This window comes from Eumetopias jubatus, unplaced genomic scaffold (assembly GCF_037043125.1).
Source record: "Eumetopias jubatus isolate StellerSeaLion01/CBP00866 unplaced genomic scaffold, mEumJub1_p1.0 scaffold_4, whole genome shotgun sequence".
Lineage (NCBI taxonomy): Eukaryota > Metazoa > Chordata > Mammalia > Carnivora > Otariidae > Eumetopias > Eumetopias jubatus.
In genome coordinates, this window is record NW_028274810.1 from 166,619,666 (window position 1) to 166,645,571 (window position 25,906).

The window sequence follows — 25,906 nt, forward strand, 5'->3', positions numbered from 1 at the left end:
CAGTGTGTCTGAGAATTCAACTTAGTTCTGATACTGTCTCCATGGAGACAGCATCAGATCCCACAGATCAAGGATTCAGTCCTACAAGACCCCACTTCCCACCAACTATTGGATATCTGTCAAGCCCAGGTTGCTAACTCATACTTTTGACTGACAGCTATAAATCAGAGGTTCCCCCAACCTCCTCCTCAGGTTCAATTAATTTGCTAGGGCAACTCACAGAACTCAGAGAATTTTACTTACTAAATTCCCAGTTTATTGTGAAGGGATATAACTCAGTAGAGCTGGATGGAAGAGATGTCTAGGGCAAGGTATGTGGCTGGGGCACAGAGCCTCCATGCCTTCTGGGCGCACCACTATCCCAGCACCTCCGTGTGTTCAACAACCCAGAAGCTCTCAGAACCCTGTCCTTTTGGGCTTTTTTGGAGGCTTCATTATATAGTCATGATGGATTAAATCATTGACCATTGGCAAATGATTCAACCTCCAGCTCCTCTCCCCTCCCCGGAGGTCTAAAGAGTGACTGCAAATCAAAGCAGAATCTGTTGACCCCATGCCAAATAGACAAATGTATTTTACTCATTGTACTCTGAATAACTTCTCTTCACTTTATATAGCCATTTGTGTAACAGTGTAGATGAAAATTGGGGCTCAGAAGTGACAAAGTAAGTTGTGTTTCAAGGATAAGTTTTAAATTGGGGAAAAATATTCCAATTCCAAGGGTTTGAGGAGCTAGTGTCAGAAAAAAGGGTTGAAGACCAAATATATATTTCTTATAAGTTACAGTATCACACTTTATTTAAATGAGTCATTATAAAAGTAATTTGATTGGAAATGAAAATGAATTATTTTAGCAAATTAACCTTTCTAGATGAATTTAATTTCAGTTTGCTATTCTGTGCCCCTTTTTGTGATCATCCTCCATTGAACAGTGTTGATTTTTGAAACCTTCAGAGTAAAAATATTATAAACTAGGTTTGTTTTTTTCACATAAAGAATATAAAGAAACAGTTGTTGTCTTAGTTAAACCATGGTTTATTTTACAAAATCAAAGAGTTTTTTATAGAGGAGCTTTTTATTATTGTGTTTTAGATGTTAGCGCCATTTCCAGCAAGATGAAAATGTCAGTAGGGCCCCTGGGTGGCTTAGTCGGTTAAGCATCTGCCTTTGGCTCAGGTCATGATCCCAGGGTCCTGGGATCGAGTCCCCACATCGGGCTCCCTGCTCAGTGAGAAGCCTGCTTCTCCCTCTCCCTCTGCCTGCCGCTATGCCTACTTGTGCTCTCTATCTCTCTGTCAAATAAGTAAATAAAATCCTAAAACAAAAATGTCATTAGAAAGCTTTGAAATATCTACTTAAAAACATTCTTTTCAAATACAATTCAAATTTAATACATTTCAACTGATATGTCTCCTTTTGAATATGATTATAGCAGGCTTTTATAGTTATAGGCTTCTTTTAAATATTTGTTTAACATATATGGCGTATAATATTTTAACAATATGACCTTAATATAGATTACATTGAGAATATGGTATGGGGGGCGCCTGGGTGGCTCAGTCGTTAAGCGTTTGCCTTCGGCTCAGGTCATGATCCCAGGGTCCTGGGATCGAGCCCCGCATCAGGCTCTCTGCTCAATGGGAAGCCTGCTTCTCCCTCTCCCACTCCCCCTGCTTGTGTTCCCTCTCTTGCTGTGTCTCTCTCTGTTAGATAAATAAAATCTTTAAAAAAAAAAGAATATGGAATGGAGGGTAGCTGGCCAATCTGAGAATTAACCTTTTTTCTTTCCCTTTTTTAAATCTTCCCTATACCTCATTTTTTATAATCCAAATATTTATCATCAAAGTGGCTATTTGCAGCTTTTTTTTTTTTTTGAAGAATGAGGGATCCATTTTTTTTTTCAAAGAGCAATATAAATTAAGCATTGTAGGTTTCTAAAAGCAGAATATGGAGAAAGAAATCCTGCATATACATACACTCTCCCACTTAGAAATATTTTTCCTCAATTTAAAACTTATCCTTGAAACACAACTTACTTTGTCACTTCTGAGCCCAAATTTTCATCTACACTGTTACACAAATGGCTGTATAAAGTGAAGAGAAGTTATTCAGAGTACAATGAGTAAAATACATTTGTCCATTTGGCATGGGGTCAACAGATTCTGCTTTGATTTGCAGTCACTCTTTAAAAATCCCTCTTGGATTTGGCCTCTACTACTTTCCAAAGACCTTGGAGAGCCTGGTTTAGTATTTGAACTCTCCCCAAGGCTTGGTCTTTCTATAGTGACCCTAAAACTCAGGTTTGTTCTTCAAATGGGCAACCCAAGTTCATGCAGACTGACTTATTATATTGTTATCATTATATTTGGCATACTTGGCCAAACCCCCAAAGGTATGCAGACTACCTATTACATAACTGGACTTCCATAAAAACCAGGGGAATTACCAACTCATTTTGCTGAAATTTCCAACTCTATAGAGAAAAATTCTAGTTGGAAGAAAGAAATCCTGATACATATAAACATATACTATGATCAATAACAATAATACAGGTAAGAATCAAGCAAGTCTTGAGTAAAATAGTCCATTATAACTGCATGAATCATTCAGGACTAACTTCACCCTAAATCGCTGCAGAGGATAACCTAGAACTCAGAAGGACAAAAATATTCATCTTGATCCTTGATGTACCAGCACACACTTAGTAAGACACATAAGATATTTCAAAGAAAAAGTAATAGACAACCACAGAAAGAGCCTTTCCTACCACGGTAACTTTGATATGGCTCTAAAATGAGCCACTGTGGTACAGAAAAAAAAAAATGGCTGTCATTACATGTCTTTCCTAAGTAGAAATATCTATAGCTTTCACTGTTTGCATCAGAAGAGATTTCAGCTCAGCATAAGAATTCTACTTGGAATCATTTGAAAATCAAGTCTTTGAAGAAAAAGAAATGATTTTTCATCTAATGGTGAACCACATTTTCTTTTGCTACAAAAGGTTGGCAATGATATGATTTTTACTTAGTGACATAAGATTAATTTTAGTACCCATCAAGTCCCTTCATGTCTGGCTAGTAGCAGTACACGAATGCTCATTCTAAGTCATGTTGAAATGATCTGCTTCCCTCTCTCCAGCATTCAGCTATATCTAAGATTTTTAGTGATAGTGGTTAAAATTTCATGTGTATTGTTCTCTTCTCACCCAGGACAATTCTTGAGAAAGAGAGAACAGTATGTGGGATTATACCCTGAAAAAGAAATTAACATAGCAGGAGCATACTTTATATCAGAAATATATGGGTAAACAAGGAAATGAAACTGACATTGATTGATTGACTCATTATATATTAGATAGTGATGTAGGCATTATGTACATTATCTTATGACACAAGCAGAAATGCCTGGTACATTTTTGCTTTTTGCTACAGATCTTTATTTTATTTTAAATCAAACTATTATATAGTGTTTGAAGATTGATCCCTGTAAGTAGGACTAGTTTGTGGTGATGGTCCATGGTCTTCAAGATATTGTTTTGTTTTAGTCATAGATTTCATTAATAAATTTATTTAAGCCCTCATAACTGAGTCTGTTATTTAAGAATTCTGACTCTCTTGAGCTAGAAGGAACTTTGGGTTTTATTCTGACATAAAATTTTATTATGTAAATACACATTTGAGGGACTACACAAGTAAGACATCCTATTAGTAATGTAGTTTACTCATTTCCCGATGCAGAATTATTAACTTTAAACCCTGACAGATCTTACTTTCTACAAAGTTCTGCTATCTTACCATGGTCACATCAAAAGGCAGCTTTAACTGTCAGAGATAAGGGATATTTGAAAAACTTTCAACATGTTTTTATCTGTATTACTGTCATTTTTTTTAAGTATAAGAAAAGTCCAGAATCAAGTCCTAAAATGGAACATTTGAGGAAACAAGGACCACTGTTTGAAGATAACACAGTGACAGCTTGAATAAATCTTATTAAGAGAAAAATAGATGATATATTATGGACAGTTTTCAATAATTTCAGTATATAAAAGAATTCGATGGGTATGAAGTTAAGCGGGCTAGAGATGTCAAGCCATTGAATACTGGAATTGATTTAATTGAAGAACAGGAAATGGAACATCTGCTTGTTCACTCTGGGCCGGTACTCCCAAGTACCTATACTTGCTAGGTAGTGTGCCAAGCACTGGGCACAGGAGGAGTTATGATCAAGTTGGGGACAGACAGGTAAATAAAACCAAAAGGTTGGCCACCACCATAAATTAGTCCCATCTCCAGAGGTCAGTGAACATTACACAACAGTTTGATAAAAAAACTTAAAGATTTATAGCATGCTGAATGAAATAATAATGTATGTAATTCTGCCCCCATAATAAGAGGCATGATAAGGGTAACCTGATAAGTGTTCACTTGAGGTGTGGTTAGCCATGTCAAGAATCACATATAGGAATGAACAGCTCTGACCGAAGGAATTAGGGGAGAATGTATAGCAGACAGGACATTTGAAATAAGTTTTAAAGAGCATGTAGAATTTTTAGGTGAATAAGAATTGCAGGCAGAAGCTAAGCAGTGAAGACATAAAAGGACATGGTGTTTCAGAAAATGCTTAGAGTCAAAGAGGCAGTGGCTCACAGGGAGACCGAGAAGCTGTGTGTTGCTGGGAGTTTGGATTTTAGGTGTTAGGCAGAGACCGTGGACTTACTTTTAAAAGGGTAGTGACATTGGTTTTGTATTTTAGAAAGATAATTCTGTCAGCGATACAAAGCATGAACTAGACAAAAAAGAAACAAGAATGATAGCCAAAAAGACTAATTAGAACTGTTTTGAATGAATTCAGGAGAGAAATAACAAAGATTGAATTAGGGCCGAGCGGGTGGGTATAGAGGAGTGCGGCTGAGGTATGCTTGTCTAAGCTACAACTGAGAGAATTAAATGATCTCTTGTGCTGGTTTTTATGGGGATGCTTTCACTTGCCTGTTCCAGGTGGAAGCCAGATTCACATGTGTTGAAGAGTAAGTAGAGACTATTTGAGGATACATAAACTATTTTTTCAAGAATTTGAGAGTGAAATAAAGTAGGATAGTATGAATGTGACATGTTTTAGGCAAGGTTTTATGTTTAGTATTGATGAGATGAGTAAACTTAGAGGAAGTTAATGGGTTCCATTTTAAACACGTGGAATTTGACTTGCCTGAAATAAAGTTGTGCAATAGGCAGTTCTAAATGCATCTGGTGATCAGCAAGAAAGGATAGGACACACAGTTTGGAGAGTCGTCTTTATATAGATGTAGTTGAAGCCATAGAAGTAGTTGAAGTTTATGGGTTGCCTGGGTGGCTCAGTCTGTGAAGCGTCTGCCTTCGGCTCAGGTCATGATCTCGGGGTCCTGGGATCTGGTGCCCCATGTTGGGTTCCCCACTCAGCGGGGAGTCTGCTTCTCCCTCTGCCCCTCCCCCTGCTCATGCTTTCTCTCTCTTTCAAATAAATAAAATCTTAAAAAAAAAAAAGAAGTAGTTAAGTTTGACCAGGGAAAATGAGTAATAGCCTAGGAGAGATTCCCAATGAATACTAACAATGTAAAAATTCATTTATCCATTAATTAAACTGAAATATATTGAGCACCTGCCATGGGCCAGGTATACTTCTTGGCCCTGAGGATATAGCATAAGTGACAGTCAAGGTTTATGTTAGCTCATGGAGCTAACATAAAAATGGGTGTATGGGGGTGGGATGTGGAGTAGGGACAGGGGACATCCAAACATGATAAATTCAAATGGTGTTAATATCCTAAGGTAATAGTTGCTAGGAAATTGTGAGATTAGTTATGATTATTTTAGGGAAGTATATGCAAGAGACTTCATGTCTCCATCTGTTGTGTCAAAGATAGCTATACCTTTTTAATCTTTTAATCAACCTTATTGAGCTATAATTATATACAATAAGACACAACCATTTTATTACACAGTTTCGAAAAATGTATGTAACCATGTGACTACCACCACAATCAAGATGAGGATATTTCTGGGGCACCTGGGTGGCTTAGTCATTAGGCATCAGCCTTCGGCTTAAGTCATGATCTCAGGGTCCTGGGATCGGGCCCCACGTCGGGCTCCCTGCTCAGCGGGAAGCCTGCTTCTCCCTCTCCCACTCCCCCCGCTTGTGTTCCCTCTCTCGCTGTCTCTCTCTCTCTCTGTCAAATAAAATCTTTAAAAAAAAAAAAAGATGAGATATTTCTGTTACTATAAAAGTTTTCCTGGTCCCTCTTTGCAGCTTCTTTTCTGCACCTCCCCACGGCTCCAGATAACCAGGATATCCTCCTGTCACTAAAGATTAGCTTTGCCTTTTCAGGAATTTCATAAAAATGGAACCATACAGTATGCACAGTTTTGCATCTGGCTTCTTTCACTCACTATAATGTTTTTGAGATTCTTCCATGTTGTATATATCAGTAGGTTTTTATGTTTGTTTTGTTTGTTTTTGTTGTTTTTTATTAAGTACTAGTCCACTGTATGGATGTATACCACAAATTGTTTCTCAGTTTACCTGTTGATGGGCATTTGAGTTGTTTTCAGCTTTGTGCTATTATGAATAAAGCTGTTTATGAATATTCATGTATAAGATTTTATGCAGACATCTTTCTCATTCTCTTGGAAAAATTCCTTGGAGTGAATGTGCTGGGTCACATGGTGAGTGTACATACAAATTTATAAGAAACTATCAGATTTTTTTTCAATATGCTGTAACATATTATATTCCTATTAGCAATATATGAAGGTTCCATACATTGATATGATCAGTCTTATTCAAATAAGAGTACAGTGGTATCCCATTTATATTTTAATTTGTATTTATTCACTAATGATCCATATGATAAGCTTCTTTTCATGTGCTTATTGGCCAATTGTAGATCTTTGTGAAATGTCCACATCTTTGTCAAGTTTCTAACTGGGATTCTTTTTCTTATGGAATTATAAGAGTCCTTTTTATATCCTGTGTATAAGTCTTTTGTGTTGCAAATATTATCTCCCTACCAGGATGATCTTGACATACTCAACTTAATTTCATCTGCAAAGAGCCTGTTTCCAAATAAGGTCACAATCAAAAGTATAGAGAGGTTAGGACTTGGCCATATCTTTGGGGGCCATTGTTGAACTTACTGTACATTTATTGCTTTCATCAAATTTGGGAAATTTGGGGCCATATTTTCTTTGAGTAAATATTTTTCCCCCTTTCTCTCTTCTCTTCTTCTGGAACTCCATTTACATGCATTTTTTAAATATTGTCCAGAGATTCCTGAGCCTTTATTCATAAAAAAGTTTTTTCTCTGAACTTTAGATTGTATTATTTCTATTGATCTATAAGTTTACTGTGTGTCGTCTTCATCCAGTGAATTTTTTTTAACTTTGGATATTGTATTTTCATTTCTTGAGTTTCCATATGGTTCTTTTTGAAGTTTTGGTTCTCTGCTGCGATTTCCTATCCATTCATTCATTATGCATGTATTTTCCTTTACATCCTTGAGAAGAGTTAAAATAGGTGCTTTAAACACCTTTTCTGCTCATCTCAACATCAGACATATTGGCTTTTGTCTCTATTAATTGCCTTTTCACTGGAGTATGAGTCACCTTTTCCTATTTACTCCAGGTCAAGTAATTTTGGATTGAATCCTGACTCTTGTCAATTATATACTGTAGAGACTCTGGATTCTGTTACATTCCTCTGCATAGTTTTGAATTTTGTTTTCTGAAGCAGTTAATCTGGCTGGTCTCAAACTACAGACTTTGTCTCTCATCTTAAACTTTCTATTCTCTTGGCTTCTGGGAGAGTAGTCTCTTCTGGTTCTCGATCAACTTTTTTGTCAACTGCTAAAAAGAAGAACCTAATAGAATTTATTGGTTCCTGCTCCCTATTAGAAGTAATTTCAGTGGAAATTTTTGTAATGACATTAGTGATAGAGGAGAAAGTTCAGGTAGTGATAGTAATATTGTCCTAGATTAAAAATAAAAATAGCTTGAAAATAATCTGTCATATTTAGTGTTTGCTACTGCAGCCTAAAGCAGCAACTTTTGGAAATTAGGTAGGATTTATTGATATTTCTTGGTTCAAATTTCTTGGTCCCCATTGCTAGGATTCCCATGAATAAGCCTCTGTTATGATTTTTTTCTCTCTAAATCTCTAACTTAAGGAGGAACCTTTAACTTCTCTTTATCATGATGCTTTGGATATTACGATTTTCCAGGCTTTTATGCCAGAAACTTTTTTTTTCCTGCATCCCTTTTCCTTCCCCTATCAGAGGTAGAAAGTACCACATTGCACAGTGACTTTATTTTTCTAATTAAAAGAAAATTTAATCTCCACTGATTCTCTTTTCTTGTATTTGAAGATTCTTTCAATATAAAACTCTGATATGTGTAGAAAAACTTGTTTATCTGATATCTACTCTAATTGGCGCTTGGCCTCTTTCACATCTCCTTTATCCTGAAACACTAAAGTTTTTCCTTTATTAGTGGCCTTTAAAAAATAATTTTAAACTTAGAGAAAGGTAAAAAGTACAGAGCTTAATATTAACAATTATATAACCATAATATAATTGTCAGCACCAGGAAATTAATGATGATGTAATCTTATTCAAATTTTTCCAGTTTTCCTACTAACGTCTTCTTTCTGGCCCAGGTTCCAGTCTAGGATCCCATAGTGCATTTAGTTAAATCTGTTCCAATCAAGTAACAGTTCTTTAGTCTTTCATGATCTTAACACTTTTTTTTTAAGGTTTTATTTATTTATTTATTTGACAGAGAGAAACAGCGAGAGAGAGAGAGAGCACAAGCAGGGGGAGTGGGAGAAGGGGAAGCAGGCTTCCCACTGAGCGGAGCCTGATGCGGGGCTCGATCCCAGGACCCTGGGATCATGACCTGAGCCAAAGGCAGATGTTTAACGACTGAGCCACCCAGTTGCCCCGATCTTAACACTTTTGAATAATATGATTACTTATTTTGTAGAATGTTCTTGAATTTGGGTTTTTCTAATATTTTCTCATGATTGATTGAGGTTGTACTTTTTTTTTAAGTTTTTATTTATTTGAGAGAGAGATAACAAGAGCAGGAACACAAGCAGGGGGAGTGGAGAGGGAGAAGCAGGCTTCCCGCTGAGCAGGGAGCCCGATGTGGGGCTCAATCCCAGGACCCTGGGATCATGACCTGAGCCAAAGGCAGAGACGCTTAACTGACTTAGCCACCCAGGCACCCTGAGGTTGTACATTTTTGGTAAGAATATCACAGAATTGATGCTGTACCATTCTCAGTCCCCTATATGCTGCTGTGTTTATAATACGATTATCTTAAATATCTCCTTTACATACATTAAGAACCATATCCAACAGTGTTATAATTTTTGTTTCTAATGGCCAACATAATTTAGAAAAGTCAAGAAGAGAAGGAAAGTGTACTGTATATTTACCAATGTTTTTACTCCTTTCTGTGTTTTTTCTTCCTTCCCAACGGAGTTCAAGATCCCTGCTTTTATCATTTCCTTTTTGTTTCAAGGCCCTACGTTAGCCATTCTTTTAGAATAGGTATGCTGGCAACTTATACTCGATTCACACTCATTTGAGAATGTTTTGGGTCCCCCTTCATTCCTTAAGGATATTTTTGCTCAATATAAAATTCTGGGTTGACAGTTCTTTCAGCACTTCAGAAATGTTGTGCCAGTTTCTTATGATGCCATGGTTTCTGCTGAGACGCTGCTGTCAGATTGTTTCATCTCTGTAGGTCAGGAGTTGTTTCTCTCACTGCTTGCTTCTAAGTTTATTCTTTGTCTTTAATTTTCAGAAGTTTGATTATGTTGTGTCTTTGTGCTTACTCTGTTTGGGATTTGCCCAGCTTCTTAAAGCTGTAGGCTTATATCTTTTCCTAGAATTTAGTGCATTTTAGCCATTATTTCTTCAAATTCTTTTAACCCCAATCACTGTTCTCTCCTCCTTCTAAGATTCTGATGACACAAATATTAGATCTTTTGTTATGGTCCCAGAAGTCTCTGCAGCTCTGTTCATATTTCTCAGTCTGTTTTCTCTGTTGTCTACTTTGGGGAATTTCTGTGTTTCTGTCTATAAGTTTACTAAATGTTTTCTCTGTTCTCTCTACTTAGTTTTTAATTTGGGTTATATTATTTTTCAGTTATAAAATTTTTTTTATTTATTTTTTTGTTATGTTATGTTAGTCACCATACGGTACATCATTAGTTTTTGATATCATTGCATATAACACCCAGTGCTCCATGCAATCAATTATAAAATTTCTGTTTGGTTCTTCTTATACCTCTGTTTCTTTGGTGAGACTACATTTTTTTTTTCATTTGTTTCAAGTGTGTATGTAATTGGTTTTTAAAGCATTTTTATAATGGCGACTTTCAAACACTTGTCTGATGAATCTAATGTCTATGTCATCTTGGTGTTGGCATCTCATGATTGTCTTTTCTCATTCAAGTTGAGATTATCCTGCTTCTTGGTATAATGAATGATTTTTTGTGGAATCCTGGACATTTTGGGTATAATAAATCTCTGTGTCTTATTTAAGTCTTCTGTTTTAGTAAGCCTCCTCTGACATTGCGCCAGCTAGGGATCTTGGAGTGTTGCCTTCTTACTTGTTACGGGTAGAAGTTCACTTTCTCCACTGAGTTCTGTTGACACCCTGGTGGGAGGAGGGGGACATGTTATAGCTGCGAAGTGGTGAAAGTCCTGACCCTCCACTATGCCGCTTCTGAGACCACCCCAGTGAGAAGGTATAGGATGCCTCATTATCACCAGATAGAGACAAAAGCCTAGGAATCCAGCAGGGATAAAAGTTATGACTCCCCATTTCAGCCTTCTCTGTCACCACCCCCGTTGGGAAATTGGGTCCTTCATTCATCTGGCAAGGATGGAAGTCTAGGCTCTCCATTTGGCCTTTGCTGATGAGAGTGGGGATGGGTCTGCCATATTTTCCATGGTGTTTGGTTGGAATAGGGCAGTTATTGTCTAAATGTTTTCTGTCTTGCTAATTTATTCATTTTCTGGCCCTTTGGATAAACAGAGCAGATTTTCTTGGGGCTCTATTATTATTATTGTTATTATTTTCTATACCCATTGTCATTTCCATGTTGCCACCTTCTCTAGGACACAGTCCAGGATACATAAGGCAAAGAGAAAACTGAAGGATTCACCATTCTATTGTTTCTTGGGTCTTGAAATCCCTAGCTTGGATTCTTCCTCCTTCTCTCCTGCTTTCTGAATCCTCTTATGTTTGTTTTATATATAATATCCAGACCTTTTACTTACACTTAGCAGGGAGAATAGGGAAAAGTAAATCTGTTTCATCTTGTCTGAAAGTAGAAGTCACAATGGTCTTTGCATCATGAATGTAATTATATTTGAAAAACAAATATAGTATGTTTCTAAAATCTGTAATTCCTGAGTAGAAAGCAACACATTCCAATATTTTTTATAAAAAAATAACTAAATGCTGTTATAAATTAAACTGGTGTATAGTGAAAATATTTTAAGGTCTTGTCTTTGAAGTTTAAAGCGATATTCAGTACAATACAATACAATAGGATTCTAATACATGAAAATTAGAGAGTTGGTTGGCCCTGTTGGGAGAAGATTGTGTTAGTTTAACTTTGGTGGTGTACTAACTGCCTAAATGAACTGTAATTCTCCTTTGACCTTGGAAAAAGTTTTTCTTGTTAAAAAGCTATTTTGTTTTAAGCCCTATAGATTTTAACATGATTTGTTATAAATATGTAAATGGTTATATGTGGGTATGTCAAAGCATGTGTGCACATTACAAAAGACAGAAGCTTCTTTTCTGGTAGCTATGGAATTGACTGTTAAAAGTCACCTAGTGCTTTTTTTTTTATGGAAATGTCAGACTAAAATAACTATATATATGTGTGTATAATTTACTTTCTAATTAATTGGCTTCCTCCTTACACCTCCACTGGCATAGTGAGTAGAAACTGAAAAGCAAAGAAAAAAGATTTAGGATTTTTGTCATATACACACTCATCCCTTAAAGTAAGAATGCAGTTATCTCCCTTGACAACATTGGTAACACATCCTTTGTTGCATTTGCTAGGCAGTTTGTATCCGTGACTTACACTAGACATAAATCTATACATCTGCTAGATTTTGTATGCCAAGTACAGGCATGTAATTTTCAAAGCTTATCTTAAGCATAGAATTTCTGAAAGAGAGAAAAGATAATTATAAGTTGAGTCTCAGTCTTTATAATGTGATTTCATTCATTCACTTATCCCTTTAGAGTCATTAATGTGACAAGCATATTACATACAGAGTGAAACAGATTACTCCAGCCGCTGAAACACAGGTACATGACTGAACACGTTAAATATACGTTTACATTTTAGTTACAAAGGAGTTGATTTTAGTTATGAAAAGGATCAGGAAAAACTTTAGAGAAAGTTAGTGACAGACATTATCCTAATGTAGTATAATCTTAATAATTATATATCTTGTCATGTCTTTTATTACATTATTATGATGTGTTACAGTAGTGATGAGAAGACTATCTAATATATTTATTTTAATGCTAACCATGAGCCAGGCATTGTTTAAGTGCTTTTCATAGAGAAACTCACTTTATTTCTTACATGTAAATTAATTCATTAGTTGAATATAGAACTAACATAATGTAGCTTTTTACTGTTGACCACAGTTGACCCAAAAAAAGTAAGATGATTTACATGTCATCAAGTGATCTAAAGAAGCAGTTAAGAACGTTTAATACAAATTTAAGCTATTTATTAGGGCAATATTTATCAAATAATATACTGTTTCACATTTTGCCAAGAAAATGCTATTTTGTGTGTTAATAAAGATACACATTTTCCGTACAGCTAGTATGCAGACTCTGCAAAAGTCAAGCATGTTTTGACATGCTTATCCTAAGTGCCAATGTTATACCTGTCACTCTTTAGCTCCTTGCTGCCTTTTCTTCTCTGTGCAGAGCTTCCATGCAGTAGCTAGAATGGGATCTCCACCTACTCCTGTGCAGTAGACCCCACAGTTAATGAACCTGAGATGCGCTAATCAAACGTGTTCTCTTGTTACAGTGCTTATGTTAGGTATCACATATGAATGTACAGGTGTTTATCTTTCCTTAGTGATCTAAAGAGCAACTTTCTTTAAACACAGGTCTTTTTTGGGGCGCCTGGGTGGCTCAGTTGGTTAAATATCTGCCTTCGGCTCGGGTCATGATCCCGGGGTCCTGGGATTGAGTCCTGTATTGGGTTCTGCTCAGCGGGGACCCTGCTTCTCCCTCCACCTGAGCTCCCCCTGCTTGTGTTCTCTCTCTCTCTAACAAATAAATAAAATCTTTAAAAAAAAAAAGTGGGTCTTTTTCACACCCTCCTCATTTTTGTCCCAAGGGGGTGACCATTAAAAACATCTGACAAACAAGCAGTTAACCAGTTTCCTGCTGAGATTAGTAAAATATGTAGTAGTCCTGCAACATCAAGGAACTTCAGCCCTGCAGGAAGTGGTTTTATTCAACTTTTTTTGGAGATAGGAGGTAGGGAATTTACATTTTCATTTGGATGCCCCCTCATATTTTCAAATGGGCATGAAAAAATTTACATACCTCACTTTTAATGTAAATTATTCTAAGGCTTATACCATTTTTCTTTATTTCTCAAGTTATATGAATAGTTGAAGTGATGTGTGTCTTCCCTTCAGGAAAAAGAAATCTCTGGACTGGCAAAATCAGTATTAGAATGGACAATTATAGCATCTCATCTGGGTTTATGTGATTACAAGTCAAAACTAGGAAACTTATTTTAAAACAAAGATTATTATAGATTTGTAAATTTCAAAGACAGCCACATTGTTTAATTTACATATATAGAAATTTTTGGCCCATCTTCTAATGGAATAATTTTTGTAAATCCACCAGAAAGAAACAAAATGTCAATTTACAGTAGTTGATAGTGTTATAAATCCAAAACAAGTGCTATAACATTATAAAAATCAAGATCAACTGCTAACATTTTAGAGTACCAAAGATAGCAAAATGGTATGATTTATAAACAATAAATCTTAAAGTACACCTAGAAGATGACTTTTGTAATCTCCTAAAATTATCTTTATTCACTTTTCTTTAATCAAAATCAAGGTCCTGTGACACCACATAGTGAAATTTTTAGGGCCACATTTGTAGAAACACACTGCTGTGTTAGAAAGATGTTGCTCTGTCAGTTCTGAAGATTTGTGCATTACAAGAGGTAGTGGGATTTTATTACCCTAATTATTTCAAGCTAGTGGTCCTAAGAATTCTGGCTTCTGCTGATGCTTTGAATCATAGGAAGCATTTTCTATGTAGAAGGATGAATTTCAAAATGTCACTTGCACATTATCTTTTTTCTTTTTTGACATTCACAATTTTATGAACTCTAATGTTGTTATGTCCAAGAAGAAAATATAAAACTGAACAGAGCCATATCAAACTTGTTTTTACAAGTGGCTGATGGAGTGGTGTGTAAAGTGTGACTCTTAAGGGCTCTTATCTGTAGATTATTACTTTTTGTTTAATGTGGAATTGTGTCCTCAATCAATAGTTTCCTGTATTTTTCACATAATTTTGTATGGTTTATTGGGCAGTCTCAGTGCAGTGGAAGTATAACATGGAATGATTTTATATTTCTCCAGTCACCACTTTCCTCCATACTCTGTCAGATCTCCCATTTATGATGTCTAATTACCTTTAGTTTTTAAAAATTGAATCTAGTTCATGGTAAAATGCCAAACTCTGATCCTCGCCCTGGCAAGCCAGTCAGTTTGGCTCAAGACACTTGGAGGAGGGAGGGAGTACATTGATTTCTTGTTCCCTTCCTCTCACTCCAGTGCCTTTGAATATTTGTAGTTGGTGGGGTGGAGGCTTTTGAGATCTCTTCCTCCGTACTCCATCTGTTTCATTTCATGGCCTTACTGTGCTGGTGTTGGGAGGCCTGGAGGGGGACCAGGGTAGGGGAAGATGCCACCCTAACCTGGTTTCATCCACTGCTGGTTTCCATGTAGATGATATTCATGATTTTCTTGAGGCAGCATTTAATTTCTTCCAGTTCCCTCTGTCCCTGAGGGACAGCCATATTTCCTTTGGACTTTACCAGTGGTTCTTGCCCCTGACCCCCTTTGTTGGTAGGTGTCTCTCTTTGGCCTGAGTATCCCTTTGGCTTCTGCTGAGATTCTCTTTCAGTCCCTCCAAGGACCATGAATATGTAGGGTGAGCATATCTCCCTTCGTCCTTTTTTTTTTATTTCAGGCACACTGTGTGCCTAGACCCCTTCAGCAAGCTCTCAGATATCTCCAAACTCAATCTCTTATATTCCTATGTTTCCAAACTGCTAGGGGCACACATTGATTTCAGTCAAGATTTCTTTTCAGGGACACCTGGGTGGCTCAGTCGGTTAAGCGGCTGCCTTCGGCCCGGGTCATGATCCCAGGGTCCCGGGATCGAGTCCCACATCGGGCTCCTTGCTCAGCAGGGCGCCTGCTTCTCCCTCTCTCTCCCTCTGCTTGTGCTCTCTCTGTCAAATAAATAAAATCTTTAAAAAAAAAAAAAGATTTCTTTTCAGAGGAAGCCTATAGGTTCTGCTAGGGGACAGAATGTAGGTACTCCCACTCCTTATCAGCTGTTTTCTTAGTGCTACTCCACTCATTGAAAATGCTATATTCCTCATAAGGGTGACGATCAAGATGATTCCTCCCCCTTCACTCCCCCTTCCTAGTTCCTCTGTGTATTATTTATGGTTGGACCAGTTCTGCTGACTCTTACTAAAGGGTTGGGAGTAAGGCCTAGCCTAAATGTTGGCAGCTCTGTAGAGCTCCTTTTGTTGTTGGTTGTGTGCCTGGTGTTGATTCTGGGGTAGCAGAAAAAGTCCCGTGGGGATAGATTCTTTGTAAGTGATAAAAAGCCCAGTGAATTAAATTAAATAGGTCTTTATTCTTTTCTCATGGGAAGGTCTGTAAGCTTGCAGTCCAGAGCTAGTGTGATGGGTCTGTTCCATGGAGTCTTCAGGGACCCAGGTTCCTGCCTACTCACCACCCTGCCATCTGTAGGTTTCGGCCTTTGTCCTTTAGCCAAAGATGGTAATGTCCACCTGTCAGCAACAGGCTGACAAAATGAGTCAAGAAGAAGCAAAAGGCAGACACTTGAAATCTCTTTTTAAAGTTTCCAGGAAGCTGTTATAGAAGTCTTTTGTTTACATTCTACTCAGCCACATGGTGTCATAGCTGTAAGGGAGCCTAGGAAATATGAACTTTATTCTGAGCATTCAAGTAGCCAGCTAGGAATTACTGTGGAAGAATATTGGAGGACAGTTGGCAATCGCTGTCACATTCACTGGATGCTCTCACATTTTATTTGTGGCTATGTGCAAAGTTACACCTTTACATTTATCTGTTCTATATGAGTTATATATGGTCACCAATTTTGAATGTCTGCAGGATGCACAGTGTTTTATAGTGTATTGCAGGCTTCCAGTGAATTGTGTACAGTTAGGAGAAAGTTAAATCTTTCAGTAATAGTATCTAAGCCATGGATGCAAATGCAGTTTGGAATTTATATTTTCTACTGGGATTGTCTTGTGGTATTTCTGTCCTTTGTAATTTTCATTTCTCTAGAAGAAAAAATAGAACTGCAGTAAACTGGCTAACTAAGAAGTGTATTCACTGTCAATTTGGATATTTAGGAAGTGTCATGTCTTTCATACAGACTTTCAATTGATGACAAAGGGCAGTTATATTTTATTTTAAAAAGCATGTTTTATAATAGCACCATATATGACGTAATATTTTAACGGTACCATAAATGGCTGTGAACTGTAGCTATTTTAGTGTCACCATTTATTGGCTTTTGCATAAACTTGTTATGTGATAAGTTTCATTTTCCCCATCATATTTAGCTGATGCATAGTAAACAACACTTCCACATTCTTGAACTCATATATACTGAGTGACCTTTCAGTTTGCTTAGGAGGTATAGTAATGGTGATTTAGAACTGTTGTCGTCTTTTCCCCCAAAGTTAACTTGGAAAAAATAGTTCTATAATAAAAATCTTTAAAGTACTTTGGAAACAAGCTTTGTATGTTGCCTTGATTTAAACTCTAAACTACTTTTTATAGATACCAGGAAGTTTCCCTACCTTCAGGGAAACTTGATGGCAAATCTTAACCCTTATCAGCTTAAAAAAGTTAAATTATTAAACTATGAGACTAAGATCCATATTGTTGTCATTTTCAGTCAGATGTATATTATCCATGACAAAATATACATGTACTAAAATCTATAATAAGGGTATATTATGGGTATTATACAGCAGTCAGAATTAAACCTCAGGGAACTAATACGTGTTTAATTTTCTTCCTCACAAATTCAAGATTTTCACCTAAGCTTTTATCCTAGACCTATATACATTTAACAAATTGAGCAAGTTATAACTAATAAGACCAGTTTTCTCTAAAATTAGTAGGAATTTCATTCTATAGGCATGTTCATTAATTTATTACAAAAGCAATGCTGTTTTGCTTTGTTAGCTTTAGAAATAAAATAAGCACTGCTTGAAAGAACTTCTGTGAAAGTAGATAAATGAGAGGATGGAAATTTTCCCACTGGGAAGATGGACTCACACTTCCCTCTACCCCCATTTCCCCTACCTCTGATATGGAATGTCTTACATGTGGTTTTAATAATGGTTGGTTGTATTTAACTAAAAAATAATAAATAATACAGTAAAATATTTTTAGTAAAATATTTACATTTTTTAGTTTAATTCAGTTTGATTCTAATGTCAAAATGTCAAGCAGAACATGATGTATTGATAGCTATATATATTTAACAGTGGTTTTATAGGGACTATAATGTAGAAATAGAAGAATGTCACTACCAATTAAGTGGCAATCACACACACAGAGTCAAAGATGAGCGAAAATTCGGGTTGACAAAATTCCATTGGAATCAGGTGAACTTTGACTTATGCTTACCCTTGAGTCTTTAGTATTATGCATTATGGAAAGCTGGACTTAAAAAGACAGGTATAGCATATAATTGTGAATTTTTCTACTGGCTATAATAATGTAAAACATTTTATAAAGCATTTCCTAAACTTTTTTAAAACTTCAAAAGTACTTAAAATGGAATTAATAGATTTTCCATAGATATTGGAAGGTCTGGATAAGGTTTTAAATATTTAAAGTGTGTTCTGCATAAATTAATTGAATTCTTCTGGAAATCTAGAGCCTTTGGAAAGGACCTATTGCGTCTGGCTCCCTCTTACAAGTGGTGTTCAGCAGATTGCATGTGTTCTGTTATAGGTTCACTACTGTGATAGACAAAGTGGCAAAGAGTGTGTGACCTGTCTGACATTAGCCCCTGTGCAGATGACTTTCCATGCTATTGGAAGCTCCATTGAAGCCAGCCATGACCAGGTATAATATGCCACTGCCATTTTGCTGCGTTATGGCCCAGCTGAGAAACCAGAGACCATCAAAATGGAAGCTATGTGCACACATACAGCTTTGCTTTCCCTAATACATTATCCACTAGCACCGTGTGCTAGAATTTTGAAAAATCCAAAATTTTTGTGTTGGGAAACTGGTATCTTAGGAGATTTAAATTATTTTAGACTTCTAGTTTGTAGTTCATTATTAACTTAAATATAGAATTCTCTTATGTGGAAGAAATAATTGCCCTACAAGTTATTTTTATTTTTAATAATTATATATAAGAAGCAGCATTAGCAAAACAATGTAGATAACACTGGAGTCTCACTGTAATACACTCATTTAGTTCTGTTGAAGAGGGTTTAGTATTATAGAGTGTGTTTAAAATAACTGAACTTTCAGAACCAACTTACTCCCATAATTTGGGATATTATTAAAATGATGCTCCAGTGTTGTTTCTACTTTTAAAGCTTTATTTCTGAAATAAATCTAAAAATCTGAAAAGTATATTGTTTCTTAATAACAAATTCCTTTGTTTAGATAGCAGCTTGAAAATGCATCCTGTTTATAAGATAATACATATTTTCAATTAAAATAATCATCAGATCAGACTAAACTAATGATCTGGGTCATAGAGTTTCTAGTTTGGAATCAAAATAAATACACATGCACACAGTTTACAGTTTGACTAACCAGCTGTGCTTTCTAAATTAACTATTCACTTGCAGAAAAATGGTCACCCACTTTCATACCCATTTCTCAGGAAATCTGAGGATTTCTCATAGTCTTGCCTGACTAATCTTTTTTTCCTTCTCTCTGAGGAGTGCCCTTGCATGAAAAGAATAAAAGAACATAATAGTGTTATCTTCTCAAACACCTGATTTATTGTCCAACTCAAAAAAGACACCCTTAAGGACACACCTCTTTAGTTCATAATGTCTCTGACGTTGTGTGGTTTCCAATCATCTTTTGTTGATTGGTGGCAAGGTATTGTGGGGCTTTGGAAAAAGCAACCAATTAGGCAGAAAATCTGAGTCTTAGGAACTAACCATAGCATAAGTTAGCCGCAGCTACTGGAGTGGATTCTGCACCTCTCTTTGGGACCCTATTTTCTGGAATTTTTTTTTTTAAGATTTTATTTATTTGACAGAGAGGCAGTGAGAACAGGAACACAAACAGAGGGAGTGGGAGAGGGAGAAGCAGGCTCCCCGCGGAGCAGGGAGCCTGATACGGGGCTTGATCCCAGGACCCTGGGATCATGACCTGAGCCGAAGGCAGACGCTTAACGACTGAGCCACCCAGGTACCCCTGTTTTCTGGAATGTTAACTAAAGGAGTTGGTTAGATGACTTACAAGATCCATTCCAGTGCTACCATTTTATGATTCTGTGACTGATCTTCCTGCTCCTGGTTAAATGAGACCAACCAATGATAAACAGTTGACAGCATATTAACCTTGAAAGCAGTTTTGAGATGACTCCAGTGCTTCTCAGAGTTTGGCACCGACATATGCTCTAGCTGCAGGAAAGTATGCAGCAGGAGTAGAGGGATGGGACCTAAACGAACTTACAGAATACATTTCCCTGTGTAAAACTATAACTGAGTTGTATGCTAGGTTCAGGAGAAATGACAAGAATGTTAGACATGGTTCTGCTGTTGGAACTTGCAATCTAGCAACTTCACTACGTTGAATATTTGCCAGAAAGTCTAGCTACTGCTGTATCTCTCTATATCCATTCATGGCAGAAACAAATGCAAGAGCAGCTCGAGATAACCGTCCTACAAAGGCCTCTCCTCCTTAAGCTGAGCAAAGAAATGAAAGAGTGCTTCAGAAACCCACACACCTGAGGAGCAACCCACTGTTAGCAGAGGTAGCATGTTGCTATAAAAGAGCACTAGAATGGGAATAGACTGAGATCAAACCTAGATTTGCCATGAAGTAACCAAGGGAACTTGTCCCTGTACCTCTTGGAACTTGGCTTCTTCATGAGTAAAATAATGAGGGTGGTTCAGCCTTATGCCCAGTCCATGTGGCAAGGTATACAAAGTTCTGGGCTAATTTTAGTCCATATGACACCTTTACAAATTAGAAAAAAAAAAGTGCTTCTTCCTCAAAGCATTTTACTGCTATCCAAATCCACAAGACTTACAGCATGAATGGAGGCTCCCCCCCCACTCCCCCACCCATGAGGTGTTCAGTACATAACCTGCACAACTGTACATACAGGTCTTATACTAGATCTATCTGGAATGTCAGTTTTACTCAATGGTAAGTAAATAAAGACATTTTTATATTAAAGCAAATACAGTTGCATTAGAGATGATGAACTTGCATGAGATTTTAAAGTAAAAAAAGGCTTTCAAGAAATGCATTGATAATGGTCAGATGGATGGATAGATGAATAAATGAAGGGAACTGTGACTGGAGTGGTCATCCTGTATACCAGATCCTCTACTTTGGTGGCCTCAGGTACAAATGGAAGTAGGGGCGTGATCAGTGCTCCTCCCTTGTACTTGGACTGTTGGGCTCCCTGAGGAAAGGAGACACAGTGAACCTCTACTCCACATCCTCTAGTTTTTCTGCATTATGTTGCCATTACCCTTTCATTCTGAGGGAATGGGTAAGCAAAAAGTACTTCTTCACCATACCAAAAGCATAAACTTGATCTCATAAGTTGGAAAGGATGGACCACTAAATACTTTTTCACCTATTAATCAGTAAAGACTGGAAAACATTTTAAAGCAAGAAAAATTACAGTCATTTACAAAATGTTTTCTATTCTTACTTCACTTGAGCCAATGCAATTGAACAACCAATAAGTATTCTGAGAAAAAAAGTATGTGTAAAATTTAGAGGCAGTCCTTCCTATGAAACCTATGAGGTTCTTATTTATGTAGAAAATAAAGGTGAAAAATGAAGAGCTCTCTAGCCTTGAACATTTACAGCTTACCATAGATTTTTCGATTTAACTCTAGGAACTCAGTGAAGTAAAGAGTAAATGTATTATCCAGTGTATTCACTCATGTATTAAGGAGGAGGGACAAGGACTGTTACATGTCTCTACCAAAGGTCCCTACAGATCAACAGAATGGAGGAGAGAGATGCAGTATCATCTCCATCATTCCATACATGATGTCCAAATGTGTGGAACTTGCGATTCTCCCGCCTCCCCCCCACCAAACCTGCCTCTCCCTCTCCCCCTGTCTTTTCCTTTTATCCATCCTGGTAAATGACACCACCATCTACCTTGTTGCTCAAGCCAAGCTCCTCGGATCATCTTTGCCTCCTCTTTCCTCAAATCCTACTTCCAGTTCCGGTATCCCTTCCTCTGAATTACATCTGTCACCAGACCACTTTTCACCACCTCCAATGTTGCCATTGTAGTCACTATCATGGGTTTTTATTGTTGTTGTTTGTTGTTGTTGTTGTTTAAGGCTTTATTTTTAAGTAATCTCTACACCCAACATGGAGCTCAAACTTAACAACCCCTCGATCAGGAGTCGCATGCTCTACTGACTGAGCCAGCCACGCGCCCCCGTATCATGTTTAACCCAGACAATTGCAGTAGTCTTTACACTAGCTTCCTTTTTTCTACTTCTGTTCCATTGTGGTATATCTTTCACACAGTAGCCGAAATTATTTTAAGTTAATCAGATCACATTATTCAGCTGTTCAGAACCTTCTAGTGGCTTCCCATCACACCAACTATAAATCCAAAATTTTTGTTATGGCATGTAAGTCCCTATGTGATTTGGCTCTCTCCACCTCTCCAATTGCAATTCCTACCACTCTCCTTTCCACTCAGTATCCCAGTCTTGTTGGCTTTGTTGCCAGCTATATCATGACAGATGAAAGAAACCAGACTCAAAAGGCTACATACTATAGATGCAATGTGTATGACATTTCTGGAGAAGGCAGAACTAGAGAGATAGAAAACAGATCATTGGTAGCCAGGGGCTGAGGAAGGATTGACCATAAATTGTCACAACAGTTTTTGGGGGTGATGGAAATGTGCTATAGCTTGGTTGTAGTGGTAGAACATGACTGTATGCATTTATTAAACTTACAGAACTGTATGCTAAAAAGAGTAAATTTTATTGTATTTAGATTATACTTCAATAAACCTAACTTTAAAAAAAAGCCAGATTCATTCCTTTATCAGTGACCCATATATGGAATTGACCCCAGGGAAATGTGGAAACATGACATCCCTTTTCCTTTCCTGCATTCTCTGAAAATGTTGGATCCACCTTAGAATGCACTAAACTTAGAGCCCGATTTAGAGCTTCTCCAAATGCCAATAGTTAGTTAAAGCCTGCTTCAGGCTTCCAGGATAATTATTAATCTCCAGAAAGCGGTCTGAGTCTGCTTGACTTCAGGGAAAGGATCTGTAGTGTTTTCCATTTGGGAACTCTGAATTCTCATCTAGGCAGTGGACAGTCATTCAGGCTGGTCGCTGCCTGGGAGTCCCTGTGGTGTCTTGGTTGAAAATGTTCTATGTATGTTTGCTTTATTCATCACAGCAAATGTGATACTATCAACTTACATTAGTTTAGAATGTTTAACTGTCTAGAATAAAAACAGTTTAAACTTCCAGTTGCTGATTTTCTTTTCAAATATTTTTTAGCAAACATTTGTTAACTGAATAGCTCTCTGGGAATATTGCACTAGATACTAGAGCATACAAAAATAACTGACTTCTTCTAGTCCTTGTAATAAGCTAGATAACTAACTTAAATGTAGTCTTTGGTGAGCTAATTATCCTGTGACATTTAAAATCAGCACATCATATGGTGGCTTCAGTGAAGAGCAATCTTCCTTATTCATTAGTGGAGTAAAGAGCACATTTATTTGGTAAGGTGGAGCTAGTGAGGGTTTTGCTCTATTTTTTTCAATAGGTCCTATTTGGAATTTAAATTTGTATTGGTTAGTGGGTATTCTTGAAAGCAAAATCCTTTGTAATAGCACAGTAAGGGTTTTGGAATCTTCTAGCTTGGTATAATTCACCAAATATTCTCTCCTCTCTCCGTCTGACCTGACACTTTCTACATCTTTCTTCATCACTCGGATGTTACTCAGTACTGCTTACTCTCTGTCACTTATATCAGTCACCTTCTAGGTAGGCTCAAAATCATAAACTTCCTTCCCTGTCTTTTTATTTTTTTATTCACCTTCATTTAGACTCCATTATTAATCTTACAGTCTCAACAATACTGGGTAGGCAGACATAGATTAGTAGCTTAATTTCCAGTTAATAGTTTTACCACTGCCTACCACATTCTGTTCAGGTAAGCTTTGGAATTCACTTGCGTCACATAAAAAAATGAATAGATCAACCACCTAACCAAGCACTAACTCGCTAATGAAGTGTAACATATGTAAATTGCTATTTGCTCTAATCTGACTTCTCAACACAAAATGAAATTATGATATAAAGGACAATGTATACTTAGCACAGTACTGAGAATTTATGAAATGAACAATTCTTCAACAGAAAAGAAACAGGAACCAAATTTATATTAAATATGTTTACTGTGTACCAGATTTTGTGCTAGGCTCTACATCCATTATTTTGCTTAATTCTCATAATAATTCTATGAGGTATAAACTATAGTGTTTGTATATTTGCTTCATTTGCTACATTACCTGTAAGGGTTTATGTCCAGATTAGCAAATCAAGCAGAGTTGTTCCCCATGTGTGTGCCTTGACTAGAATTGAAGGCAGACCTCTCAGTGAAAGGACAACCATGAAGTGTAACAAGTTACAAATCTAATGGGTATTCTGTTCTACTTTTGATTAAATACTGCTCATAGTTTTTTTTCTGATTAATTAAAAATCTCTTTCCCTTAGTAATTATTCCATAATGTCTTACAGTCGTATAATAATTAAAAACTAAGAAAGAAAAGGTCTTCACACATATTAAATATATACTGTCACAACAATAATACATGGATTGATTATAGACTATATACAGAACTTCTGTAGTACCAAATGGTCTTAAATGGTAGTGCATATAGTCCCTTTCCTTTGAGGTAATTGTAGGCTAATGGAGTGTATCAGCTAGGATGCTTTTGGCTACAAGTAACAGAAAACCTGACTCATACTGGCTTAAACAATAAGGAACCTTGTTATCTCCCCTAACAGGAAGTTCAGAGGAAGAGTGAACTCCAGGGTTGGTTGATAAAGTAGCTCAGTGATGTCAACAAGAACTCAGGTTATTCCATTTCTTAGCTCTGCTTCATCCTCTGGCTCATGGAAAGATGGTCACAGTCGTTCTCTGTGTTACTGGGAGTGTAGCCAGTTTTCAAAGAAAATGAGAGAGCTGATCTTACTGATCTCCTTTTAGGGGCAAAGACATCTATATCAGGAACTCCTCCAGCCATCTTTCCTTCATGGCGCAGGCTTGGATTGGGTCATTCACAAGCCCATCTCTAAACTAGTCACTGGCAAGGGAAATGAGATCACTATGAGTTTATTTTTTTGAAGATTTTATTTTTTAAGTAATCACCCATCGTGGGGCTCGAACTCATGACCCCAAGCTCAAGAGTCACATGCTCTACTGACTGAGCTGGCCAGGTGCCCCAAGATCACCATGAGGTTTTTTTTTTTGTTTTTTGTTTTATTTTTTTATTTGAGAGAGAGAGTGAGCAGGAGGAGGGGCAGACGGAGAGAGAGAATCCTGAAGCAGATTCCCCGCTGAGTGCGGAGCCTGATGACATGGGGCTTGATCCTAGGACCTTGAGATCATGACCTGAATCAAGATCATGACCTAAGCCGAAATCAAGAGTCTGCTGCCTAACCAACTGAGCCACCCAGATGCCCCAAGATCACCATGAGTTTAAATGCTTGGGGTAAAATGGTTGTTGAGGAATCAACTACAGGGACTACTACATATGGAATTAAATGCCATATATATGATTTTAAGTTTTCTAGTAAACCCATTAAAACAGGTAAACTTGATCTTAATATATTTTATTTAACCCACTATATCTAAAGTATCACTTCAACATATAATCGACTTTTAAAATTATTGAGGTATTTAATATTTCTCCATAGATCTCATTTTGGACTAGCCACAGTTGAAGTGCTCAGTAGCCACATGTGTTTTGCACAGTGCAGGTCTGTGGGCATTATGACTTTGTCCCCGCCTTTGTCTCCAGTCTCATCCTTCACCATTCGCCCTGTACCTCACTTATACCCACACTTCGTGTTCTGACAGTTTTGAGTTTCCATGTCTCATGCTCTCTTGCATCTGTATCTCTGTTTGTACTTCTTCCCTCTGCGTGGGCCACTTTCCCCTTGCTCAAAAGAGGAACTTTAACTGTAATATATAACTATCATTAGGAATCCATCATATATTTCCATTAATTCTCTCACTGATCTGTTTGTAACCTTTAATTTGT

General features: G+C 37.0%; 1 protein-coding gene across 6 annotated transcripts in view; it reads left to right on the forward strand.

Moving 5' to 3' along the window:
* The window catches only part of STAU2 (staufen double-stranded RNA binding protein 2), a 305,497-nt gene that overhangs the window by 188,828 nt on the left and 90,763 nt on the right, over positions 1-25,906 (forward strand). For all 6 annotated transcript variants that reach the window (XM_088022799.1, XM_028109310.2, XM_028109331.2 and 3 more), the window contains one exon: positions 18,374-18,487. In XM_088022799.1, coding sequence (XP_087878925.1) covers positions 18,374-18,487 — 114 coding nt within the window. The remainder of the gene's footprint in view (positions 1-18,373; positions 18,488-25,906) is intronic.